General features: G+C 46.7%; 1 protein-coding gene across 1 annotated transcript; it reads left to right on the forward strand.

Moving 5' to 3' along the window:
- Nucleotides 1–1,861: 1,861 nt before the first annotated feature.
- Nucleotides 1,862–11,839, forward strand: Smim20 (small integral membrane protein 20). Its single transcript, XM_021260208.2, has 3 exons — nt 1,862–2,079; nt 10,365–10,421; nt 11,183–11,839. The coding sequence occupies exons 1-3, from the start codon at nt 1,971–1,973 to the stop codon at nt 11,218–11,220; spliced, it is 204 nt and encodes a 67-aa protein (XP_021115867.1). The 5' UTR covers nt 1,862–1,970; the 3' UTR covers nt 11,221–11,839.
- The last annotated feature ends 370 nt before the right edge of the window (nt 11,840–12,209 follow it).

Raw genomic sequence — 12,209 nt, forward strand, 5'->3', positions numbered from 1 at the left:
AGATAAGACTATGGTCAGCTCAGTCAGGGTCATATGATCAAGAAGATGCAACTACATTGGCCTAAGCCTGTGCTAACCAATCTTTGTGCAAGGAAGCTTGGTTGGGCTTACTTATATGCTTAACTTTCAGAGCTGGGAAGAGTGGGATGAGGGCCAGAAGCCCCAGCTTACCTTGTGGGAGAGGATACCCCAGCTTACCAAGATTAGGAGAGTACAGTTTCCCAAAAGGTAATAATAGGAAAAGGGGAAGTGGATGGTAGGCTGCTGAAACGACAAATGCACACTGACCCTGGGAATTTTCTATCATGTGATAAAAGCATGTATTGCACATTCCCTCTGCTGAGAAGACTCCTTATCTGTCCATGCTTGCGGTGCCTGAGGAGCGGCCACCTCACCGCACAGTCATCTGTCTTCCTCCTCTGCACCTTGGCAGTCCTTGTCACTCATCTGCAACAGGCCGTGGGGGTCATCAGTTATCTCTTCATGTGTATGTTCCATGGCAGGATCCGGGACAGCAGGGGTCACTTCTTATTCGTCTTGTGTCCCCTGTAGGGGCACAGCAGATAGTTCATAAATCTGCTGACAGATTGAACAACTGATTTATATGCTTCTAGAGCAACGGAGGTAGACGGTTATCTTGATACAACTACAAATACAAAACTATGAAGAAAGGAAGAGGAGAGCTGTGTTCACACCATTTCGGAAAGAGTGTACATCTTTTCTGGACTAAATAATGCTGCTAGCGTCAAGATAAATGTCCTCTCTGCTCCCCAGCCCCAGCTGTGGAAATCATTTCTATTTGTAAGAGTTGGAGTGAAGGGCTGGGGATTTAGCTCAGTGGGTTCGCCACCTGCTGCGCAAGCGCAAAGACCCGAGTTCGATTCCCCGGTACCAAAAACAAAACAAAACAAAAAAAAAACCGCGAAGAGTTGGAGTGAAGCCCCAAGGAATCTTGGTCCCAGCTGCCCAGCCCCCTGGGCAGGTCATATTCAGGCACAGCCCACCTGTCAGGAGGAAAGGTGCAGGGGATGCAAGGTGGCAATCAGACAAAGAGGAAGCAGATGTCTGTCCTCAGTGGCCCCCACTCAGGCAATAAGCCAGAGCCCCGGGGTCCCATCGGTGGGATTGGCCCCTGGTTCCCTGACTTTCGCTGATTTCTGTCCACTTTCTATCCTTATTGGCATCCCTGACAGCCCAGCACAGACCGCAGGGCAAGAGGAAAGGGTGGAAAAACGGGGTCAGGACCCCTCCCAGGCCAGTCTGTGTCCAGAAGCTCTTGTGGCCCGGGTTTCAGAAACACCCGTCAGGCCACCCGGACCAGGCGATTTGTCCCTTTGGCTCTCATTGCCACAAACTGCCCTCAAAAAGGCCCAGTATCTTATCCAAAGCCGGGCAGCCAAGCCGGGCAGCCAAGCCGTGGTCCCCTCGGCTGTAACTTGAGCCCACTGATAGGACTGTGTGAGAGAGCCTTTGAGCTCGGCCGGCTCGCTACAGTCACAAAATATCAAATTAACCAGGGAAGGACAAGAAAGCGCGGCTGGTGACCGAGGGCTAGTGAGAGGTCTGGAGGGTGGCGACGGGAGCGGCGGAGAGAGGAATCAGCCCCAGAGAAGGAAAGGGCGCAAAAAAGGACCTGCAGGAAAGAGCGGAACAAAAGCTCCCCAGCAATCGGCCACCTGCATCAGCTTCACGCGCAGCGGGGGAGGGAGGAGTAGGCGAAGTGCAGGGACGAGGCCCCGCCCACCATCCTGGGCCCGCCCCCGCCCCGCCCCGCCCCCACCTTCCTCAGGCACACTCCCCCCCAAAGCCCCGCCTTCCTCCCCGCCCCCTGCCTCTCTCCCCGCCCCCAAGGCCCGGAAGCGAAAGCCGCTTCTCCACTTCCGAGTGGGGTCACGGGCCTGGCTGGCTGGAGCGAAGTCTCCGCGCGTGCGGGGACGTCCGCGGGTCAGGTCAGCCCCGGGCCTGGCGCCATGTCCCGGAACCTGCGCACCGCGCTCATTTTCGGCGGCTTCTTCTCCTTGGTCGGCGCCGCCTTCTACCCCATCTACTTCCGGCCCCTAATGAGGCTGGAGGAGTACCGTGAGTGACCTCTAACCCCGCGCGGTGGCCTGGCCCCGGGAACTGTCCCCCTTCAGCCCCCACCCGGTCAGTTCCACGTGGTGTCGTGGAAAAACTGGGCTCAGGCGTCAGGCAGAGCCAGGTTCAAATTCTACCGTGTCCATGTTTGTGATTGCGGACCAGCGGCCCACCCTCTCGGGCCCGTAGAGGTCCCCTCGATAAATACCAATGTCTGCACCACCATCAGTAATAAAACGGGAGCCCCTGGAGCGCCTCAGGTGGCTATGTATATGAAAGCAGTCTGCACATAGTGGGTCGACACTTGAATACTAACACTCATAGTTAGTATGAGCGCTTATGCATCAGCTTAGGCATAAATTGGATCGGTTAATTTGCACAACCTCCCCTTTAGGTAGATGTTATAACCCATTTTAGAGATGGGGAACTGAGGCTGCAAGATCCAATAACTTTACCCAAGGTCACACAGCTATTTAGGTGGCAAGGCAAATATTCCAGCCCAAGCCTCTGTCTCCAGAGCTTCCAGCATCATAGTGATCTAGGGGAAGGCAGATGAAACCCTGATAATCCTGAGCTGAAAGGCGTTTTTATTTCGCTTCATTTCCACTCCCAAAGATGTGTTTGAGTGGAAATATTTCAAGCTGAAACTGTTAACCTGAGTTTTTCGAGTTTTCCTCAAATAATTTATCAGATTCTGCTGGTTTCTTTCATTTGAAGCTGGTTGCTCATATGACAATGGTGAATATCCTGGGAGTCATTTTCCTCCTTAATCATTCAAGTCCTATCATTCTAAAAGCCAAACTCGCCTTCCTTGAGACCTATACTTCAGCAAGGATTAGCACTTTGATACATCTGAAACCATCTGTCAGAGAGAAAATATTAGGCATTAGAGACTCATTTTGTTCTCCAGGAAACCTGAATCATCTTGAAGATGGAAGAGGGCCAACCCTGCCCCCTGAGGATATTGGCTGAGGCTGAAAGCTTGGCAATTTGAAGGCGAAAGCTCCATGTAAATGCTCTGCCCATTCTGAAAGCTACAATGTTTGGTTTCTGGAGGTGGAGCTTTTAAATACACACTTAGATTTCCTTGTAGTTTATTTTCATCAGCTAAGGCTGACATGGCCTCTGTCCACCCCTCCTTCCAGCCTGTCTGCACTTGCCGTGCCATGTGTAGGGGCAAAGATGGGGTTGTGAGGTCTATTTCCATCACTTTCCCTGGCTGATTGTGTTCTAGGCTATTTTACTGTGGTCTCTAGAGTTGAACTTGGAACAAAGGGTCTGCTTTGGGTCCAACTAGAAATGTGTCAGTTATGAAGCCCTAGCAGGGGTGTTTAGCTAGGAATGGTTTTGTCCGCAGGGGACATTTGGCTGTATCTGGAGACATTTTTGCTTGTCACAGGTAGGAGAGAGAAAGGAAGGCAACTGTGCTACAGATATCTTCTGGATAGAAGCCAGAATAAACCTTACTGAACAGTCCCCTGTGCACAGAATTACCTAGCTTCACATGTTGGTTGAGAACGCCACTGTGATCAGATGACCATGGTGTGGGTCTGTGTCATGTGTCCCCTACAGTAGTCTCCAAGGGACATCCAGAATCCTTGGCTGTCTGATTTGCTTGAGACAGACAAATCAGGCCCTTGGAGTGAATGTTTTCATGAGTGTAACCACAATAGCTGCATTTTAAACTGGAAGGCAGTTGTGCCTGCTCACTTTTCTGGTTCTATTTTGATTAATTTAGCCAGTTTATAGCCGAGAGTCATAACTGATTCTTTAGACAGGTAAGTAATGGTAAACAGCTCATATTTATTGAAAGCTGTATCTAGTAGTCTTCTAAGCACATCTAAGCATTTCAAATATTAAGCATTTAGTATCAATAATAAGTCTGTAGCTGCTGAAAAATCATCCCCATTTCATATGTGGGCAAATTGCAGCGAGTAACTTACAAACAGTCCCACAATTGATGAGTCAGCCTGGGATTGAGCTGGTGCCTCTAATCCATAAACCGTGACACACCGCACTGCCCAGCCTGCCCCAGAAAAGGAAATGAGGCAGGGAAAGGTCCTCTCCATGTCTTGGGGGGTGAATCACTAAGATGAGTTCCTTTACTTCTGAGGGCCCACCCTGTTTCCTCAGCAGCAGCAGTGGAGTTTATTGGACTGAATTGGCCAGGTTTGGGGTAAATTAAAGGAGGTAGTGGTTGTGGCCACTCCCATTATAGTCTTATGTTAGGCATTCCATAAAAACATTGCACAATTAAGGAGCCACGGGGCAGGGAGGTGAGAGATTCAAGCAGTGCACAGATCTAAGGCTGGCTGGCCTGGCCCTAAACTGGGGTCCACGACGAGGTCAGGAGATCCCACTTTGTGGAACGAGCTTCAGTTCATTTCAGCTAGCATTTGTCTGGCTGCTCTTTTTAGAACCTGGAGTTTAGCAGTCGCTCTGAACCTGAGTCTGTTAGCTGCTGGGTGTCCCTGACCAGACAAGATGCTCAGGTCTTTGCATTGCACTCCTGTCCCAGCCACATACATCTGCATTCGTTTAGCCCTGTCTGTCTTTACCACTCCCCAAATCAGTTGGACCCGCCACTGTTTATGTACAGTCTCTGATTGTTTCTATGCTCTCACACTCTCTCGCCTGCCTTCCTGCCTTCCTGCCTTCCTGCCTGCCTGCCTGCCTGCCTGCCTGCCTTCCTGCCTGCCTGCCTGCCTGCCTTCCTGCCTTCCTTCCTTCCTTCCTTCCATCCATCTTCCTTCTCTCCCTTCCTCCCTCCCTCCCGCCTTTGCAGCACTGGGGATTGAACCCATGGGCTTTGCACAGAGACACGTCCTGGCCCTTTTTATTTTTTATATTGAGTCAGGGTTTTGCTAAGTTGCCCAGGCTGGGTTGCAACTTGAGATCCTCCTGCCTCAGCCTCCCGGAGTGCTGAGATTACACATGTACACCACCACACCCAGCTTTTACACACATTCTTACCCATCTTTCTTGCCTCTCATCCTTTTTTAATTTCCTCTTTTTTCCCCCTGAAATACATCTATTAATGTTTCTTTGGTGAGAATTTTTAATTGGAAACCTCTGTTTTGATTTGTTAGGAAATGTACCCCTCTTTCCCCATCTTCGGCTGTGGCTGTTGAAAAGCCTGCCATCTCTCCATTTATTCTTCCGAGTTGATCATCTCACTCGCATTATTGACATACTCCGACAAAGCACTGCTCTTTGAGAAGTGGAGAATTACTGAGATGTGTTCACCAGGAGAGCAAGGCGATGAGCCTCACTCTGTGAAGGAGGGTGTGCTGGAAGTGTTCAGTCCCCAGCAGGCCAGGTTCAGGGTGGCTCTGTTTCCTTGGCCTAAACTAGAGTGGCAGTCGTGGGTCAGGGGAGGATGAACCTCTGTGGGGTTTGATACTCATGAGCCCCAGTGGCAAGGAAGGGAGAGGAGGAAAAGGGCATCTGGCCTATGGGTCCTGCAGCTGGGGAGACGGGATGCTTCTTCTCACTTGTGGGAAACATTGGGGTGAGAGGACAGTTCGCATCTGGACAGCTGGAGTTTGGGGTGGGGACTTCCCAGAGGCGTTGGGATCAGCAAGCTGGAGCTGTGTGTGCACCGAGTCAGTGCAGTGGGTCCAGGTGGCCAGGCAGTGCCCAGAGCTGGGGAGGGACAGGCAGGCATGTGCAGGCGCACCTAGACATAGGGCCCTGAGCTGCAGCAGGACCGAGCTCTGAAGACAGGACCAAGGAGGCTGGTGGAGAGATGGGCTACAGGTCCAGCACACAAGGCAGCGCATCATGAAAGGGGGGGTGGGCTGCTTAGGGATGGTAAGGAGGATAAGTGAAAATATCCAGTGGAGTTAGCAAAAAGACGGTAAAAAGTACTGATAATTTTGTTAATGCTTTTCATGGTTTGGATGTGGACAAAAAGCAAAGTGTAGCAGATTAAAGAGTAAACAAAACAGAAAGCCTGTTAAATTGACGATCTGAAGATGTTGGAGCTGTTGGAGAGGAGAACAGCAAAGCAGTATCTGCAGCAGGTCAAGAGGTCTAGGGAGAATGTGTTTACTTTCTGAGTGGCTGGGAGTGCCAGGAGACTCCAGATGACACAGGTGCTGGAGAGGTGACAGCCCACAGCGGGGAGGTGGCAGAGCCTCAGCACCGGGAGAGGAAGACCTTGGGCCCAGGGTAAGGCACTTCTGCCTGCTCATTCATTCCGCTCATGGAGGTGACTTGTCCAAGGTCACCCAGCCCATAAATTGCGGGGTGAGCATCAGGGGGTGTTGGGACACCCCCAGGCCTTGTCCTCCTGATGCCCTGTCACAGTGCTATGAACATTTAAGGATCAGCAAAGTGAAAGAACCCAGGGATGCTGGGAGGAGACTTCATTCTACTGCTCCGTCATGTTCTCATTCTGTTGCCCTAGCTGAATCTGTGTTGTACACTCAGCGCAATAAGGTTACAAGAAATCACTCGATGTGGAAGTAATTCTTACCTTGTAAGGGCATTTTCCCTATTACATGCTCGGTGCTTAGAATTTGCTTTTCATTTCGTTTACCATAAAATCAAATGAAATGCACTGACTCAAGTCTTGTTTTCTAACTGGCATCACCAAGCTCCCTGCATTCACCCAGCCGCTCTGCTGAGAAAATGGTTGTGTTTACGGCTCCAGGAGGAGCCTGTGATTTGAGGCCATTTTGTCCCCTTCAGCGAGCTGATTCACAACAGCTGTTGGGGTGTGTGGCTTCTCCCCAACCTCTGGTTCACATGTGCTGTTAGAGCCATTCGGTTCCCTCCGTCACCCGGCTCACACTTGCCGTTACGGCTGTTTGGGTCCTGTCAGCCCCTCGTTCACACTGCTGGTGTGGCTTCTCCTCAGCCTCTGGTTCATTTCTGCTGCAGTGGCCATTTGCTTATCCCCAGCCGGCTGATTCACACTTGCTGTTGCAGCCTTTTTATCCCCTTGGGCAGCTGGTTCTCTCTCGTGTATCCTCCTCGGTCCGTGGCTCACACCTGCTGTCATGGCCCTGTGGTTCACACTTGCCGCTAGTGCTGCCTTGTTCAGTATTCCCCTATAGGCAAACCAATAAGTTTCCAGCCAAGAGCAGCAAAGATGGGAGCAGAAAGATTTTCCTCTAAAAATTGGTATTTGCTGTCGTAAAAAAGATACTTTGAAGTAGTCGTGGAACAGTCACACTGTTAGACCTTCTTATGTGTATGTTTAACAGTCACTTATTTTTTTATAAAGAAAAAATACAAACTGACAGAAAAGAATAGTATCATAAGAATGATATAATTCCTTTATATCCTTCACCTAGATCTACCATTGTTAACATTCGCCATGTTTGGCTTCTGACCCATAGATGAGATAGAGGCATATATACATAAGGAATTATACTCACACGTGTAAGTCTAAGTTTGGGGAGCTTTCATTTCTGAATTTCGCAGGAACAAGGGTGTTCTCTTCCATAATTTTTTTTTTGGTACTGGGGATCGAACTTAGGACCTTTCGCTTCAAGGCAGGCACAGTGCTACTGAGCTAAATCCCCGGCCCATCTTCCTTAATTATAATACAGTCAGCCAGTCTAGGAAATTTAACACTGATACAGTGCTATTATCTAATAATCTATTCACATTTTGCCGTTCATCCCAGTTACGTCGAGATGTGAGCTGCTTTCATTTCAGCTGTTCACTGGCAGGAGAAGGTGGAGGAGGTGGATTCCCAAGGTCCTGTTGGTGTCATCTGCTTGTGTACTTTGGGTTTCAACCTGCTGCTCCTCTGCAAGAAGGGAGGGCACTTAGCTCTGTGGCCTCTTTTTTTGGTTGTCATTGTTATAGGAAAATGTCACTCACTGGATTTATTTCCTAATACGGAAGTTTGCTATAAGGATATGTTTTCATTTTCAAAGACTTAAAAATTATTAAGTCAATTCTTTACTTCCATACAAGAATCAGTCCTCCTTCATGTATTACCAGCTTTAATAATATACCTTGGCCCTTTGACTAAAGATAATGACTCTCAATTAAAACCACAAATCAAGCCACTGCCTTAGCACCAGGGGGCAGAGTCGGGCTTGCTTAGACACTGGAGTGGGGATTGTCTAACCCAGGGTGCCATGGTTGGGTTTTAATCATTTCACTCCTGCTAGAAATGTACTCACGACTGAAGTCGGCAATTAACTTCAGCGTTCACGCAGTTAACCCCCTGGCTCTACCACTGCCTTCTCCCTGTGAGGTTTATGTACATTCGCTGTTTCTCCGGTGATAGCAAAATACTGTGGAAACCTGTCAGCCTCGTCAAGATATACTTACTAAATCCTGAGAGACTACTTCTCTTTTCCTTTCAGCATATTCTGCATTCACAAATAAAGTGTCATTGTGTGGTATCATGAATTTACATAAAGACTGCTTTGGCCTGAGTATTTATAAAACATTAATGGATTAAAGAACCAGCGAATGGAGCTAGGCCGCTAATACCTGGTTATCACTCGGTAGGAACTGGTTCAAGTTGCCTGTCCAAGCCATGCTGTAGAGGCGGTTGCAGGAGGATGAGGATTATAAAGAGATTATGGTCTATTTGAGACAAATCTCCAGCCTCTCTCCAACCTCATTAGCAATTAGCAGGAAAGTGTGAAGACAGGGAGCCTTTCTCACCCTGGGTTCTCCATTGCATCATGAGAGATCAGAACACAATTAGGTATTCTGAGCCTATGCCCCAAGTCAGCTTCCTCTTGTGCTTGGCAGCCTGCCGGGCGCCTTGGCTTTGCAGTCCCTGGCTCTCAGAGAACGTGCTCTGTACAGCAGGGTGAATGAGCTTCAACCCACACATCTAGAAATGCTTTCTGACAATTAGTTTTCAAAACTCGTCTCTTCCCACTTTCATAATATCAGAGAATAGACTTTTCGAGTCTGGCAAATTCCATCTATTTTGGGTCCTGGCAAGACCAAGAGTGTCTTTCACCACTTGGCATTTTCCAAGCCTGTTGGAGACATATGTACTTTGAGACCTATGTATCGATAGTGTGGTAAGGCTCACTCCTACAAGAACTTACTGTCACAGGAAATGGGGACCCCTTTTGTGTTGAGCTATTTGGGAGAGTGTAGCCCCCTTAGAGGCTCCACTTTGTGCCCTGGAGTGGGTGTGCAGTGTCTGGGTCCTGAGGGTCTTGGTTGCTTTTCACCTGCTTCGATCAGAGGGCTGCAGTGAGACCTCAGGCCACTGGCTAAGATTGGCCTCGTTAATTTGTCCCTCCCTCTTAGTATTGGCTATCAGGATTCCCGTAATCTCCATGCCAAGCAAAATTTAGCAGTGACAAAACTATCAAGTAGGTCATTTCAGATTGACTTTCTGTCACATTGCTAGAGAAGCAAGTGCAGTGAATATTAGGGTTAGCAAAACCTTTAGGCCTGTGTAACTTTATGAGAATCCAGAGGCCAAAGTAAACAGCCCAATATTAAACAAGAGCTAAATGTGGATTTAAGGAAACATTGTCAGTCTGATTAAAACAAAGGTCTGATTACAACATTTAATTACTCTAGGAATAAATATCCTCTGGCTCCAAGTCTTCCTTTTAAAAAGTGCCATTTGTCAAGAGACTTAAAAATAGTAAGCCTTCATTGCCACAGACCTCGGGATTATTCTCAGCCTCTTAGAAAGACATGTCAGAGTGCTTGAAGCCCACAGTCATAAAATATCCAGTTTCTCTTGGCCTGGCCTGTTGGCCATCTCCAGGGAGCCTGATGCAGCCGCTGGCGCTGCAGTGTGCTTGCTAATTGGTATGGCACCTGCAGTCAATTAGGGAAGCTTCAATTATCAAAACCAAAGCCACCCACCCAAAGATTAATTTTCTGCTCTATTTCCTATCAAAAACATAGCATCTCTAGCTCTGAGTCTAGGCCTTCAGCGGAGTGCATTTCAGACATATGAACTTCGTCATTTTCTTGCTAATTGTGCTTGTTCCTTCATGTCAGCAGCCTTCTCATAATATCATGCCCACCAGTTCTTTCAAAATTGTTGTTTTTCTGTTGTTTTGTTGCCTTTCCAAAATGCTGAGATCACAGGAAAAAGATGTTAGTTGGGAGCTTTTCTTTTGAAGTATAGTTTTCTTTCTTTTCTTGAATACACCCAATCTTTTTGCATTACAAGATCTAACTTCCACAAACTAAAAGCTTTGAGTAATGGCATCGCTGAATTTAAAACACTCGTAAATACTGTTTCTAACTGTCCCCTGTCATTGGCCCATATAACTGCAAAGATTTTGATTTGCTCCATTCTAAAGAATAATTGTTCTGTTGTTTCTCAGAGAAGGAACAAGCGATCAATCGGGCTGGGATTGTCCAAGAAGATGTGCAACCACCAGGTAAACTTAAAAAAAAATCAAAACAGTACCACATTTGTACAGTTGTGTAATTTGTGTTTGCTTTGCTGTGGAGAGAGGGAGAATGCTTAGAAACTTCCTTTTGCTATATATTTTACAATAGTTGCCATTTTATAGGTGCCATCCAAGATTCATTTTTGTATTTCAATATGAAAGCACCCTCAACGAGTACTTTTTGCAAATTTGCTGGATTCCTCTGTAACACCTGATAAATGGGCATAAAAATGTAACCAGTGTGCAATTAGATATGAAGTGTGAATGGCTGTTTTGCAGACTTATTTACTAAGCACCCATTTAAACAGTACCCTCATGAGAAAATAGTATTTACTTGTGAGCTGTTTTAATTGATGTGAGATTCAGCTTTCTACAAAAGTTCAAAAAGCTCCCTTGATGGGTGAATGCGTAGTTCCTTTAAGATGATCCAAGTTGGCCCAAAATGAGAGGTTTCCAGCTTATTAACCAAAACTCTTGGAATCTGTGGCAACATTCTTTTCTATTTATTTATTTTCTAACTAGGCCAGATATATATCTTCTTGCGATGGGCAGTTTCTGAGCCGTTTAAATGTCCCTCGGCTGCCGTGGCTTCCCGGCCCTTTCATTCCAGGGTTCCACAGCCAGCTCTCACTATCAGCCACATGGAAACTGCACAACTCAATTCCAATGTCATTTTGTTTGTTTGGATTTGGGGGAAGTACTAGGGCATTTCAAAATGGATCCTGTTTTATTCATGTTTCTTTCCATAGGGTTAAAAGTGTGGTCTGATCCATTTGGCAGGAAATGAGAAGGCTGTCATCAGCTCTGATTACCAAAGTAGACATCTTCGTGCTTTTGACTCTGCTTCGAACACAATAAATCACTTCACTATGGGAGGGTGGCTGGAGAAGAAAACCCTGTGATGCCATCAGTAAGAGTATTTGTATAAAAGACTATGTACCAGGATTAATATTTCCCTTCTTAAATATCAAAAGAACCCTGGAACACACTACACCATTAGGAAGACTTGCATGATTTGATTGGCTTTCCAGAAATGAAGCTATTTTGCGGGGCTGTTTGTGGGAGATGTTTATTATTCAGTCTTTATCATCTCCTGAGCTGTGATAGGAATACAAGCAACCTGCCACCTTCCAAATAGCAGATTTCAGTGAAGAACCACCATGCTGAGCTGCCTCCTAGGGCTCTTTGAAAATATTCAAATTGATAAAGCTCTTTGCGGACAAGGTACTTTGTGCTGTTTAAGAATAAACAGTTCAGCCATACCATCTCCTGTTGAAGATTGCTCCATGCTGGAAAATAAATAAATATAAAGCAAGTCAAACCACTCGAGTGCCTCTGCATACAGTACAAATCAGGGGTGAATCAACAGAAGCTGAAAATATGTCTATTAAAATGATTTATTTTTATTTTGCCGCAGTTTTTTTTTTTTTGTAAATCTTTTTTGTTAAGGTAAGTAGATTATAGAACCAGGAAGTACTGTTGGACTAGATTATATTTGACTATTATTTGTGTAGTATACATCTGTGTATAAGTAAACATCTTAAAGGTAAATGGTACATTTATTGAGACAAATATTTTTGGATGTCAGTTTAGGTACCTTACCAGGTGCTACAAGGATGAGTGAGAATTCTTTTTCTTTCCTTCTTTTCTCTGTCCCTCTCCCCTCCCCCCTTCTCTCTTTCCTTCTTTCCTTCTCTCCTTCCTTCCTCCCTTCCTTCTTTCTTTCCTTTCTTCCTCTTTAACTTTCCTATCCTGTTATGTCCTGTCCTGTACTTG

This window comes from Heterocephalus glaber, unplaced genomic scaffold, assembly GCF_053883595.1.
Source record: "Heterocephalus glaber isolate CG9 unplaced genomic scaffold, H.glaber_assembly_v1.0 deba00001509, whole genome shotgun sequence".
NCBI lineage: Eukaryota > Metazoa > Chordata > Mammalia > Rodentia > Bathyergidae > Heterocephalus > Heterocephalus glaber.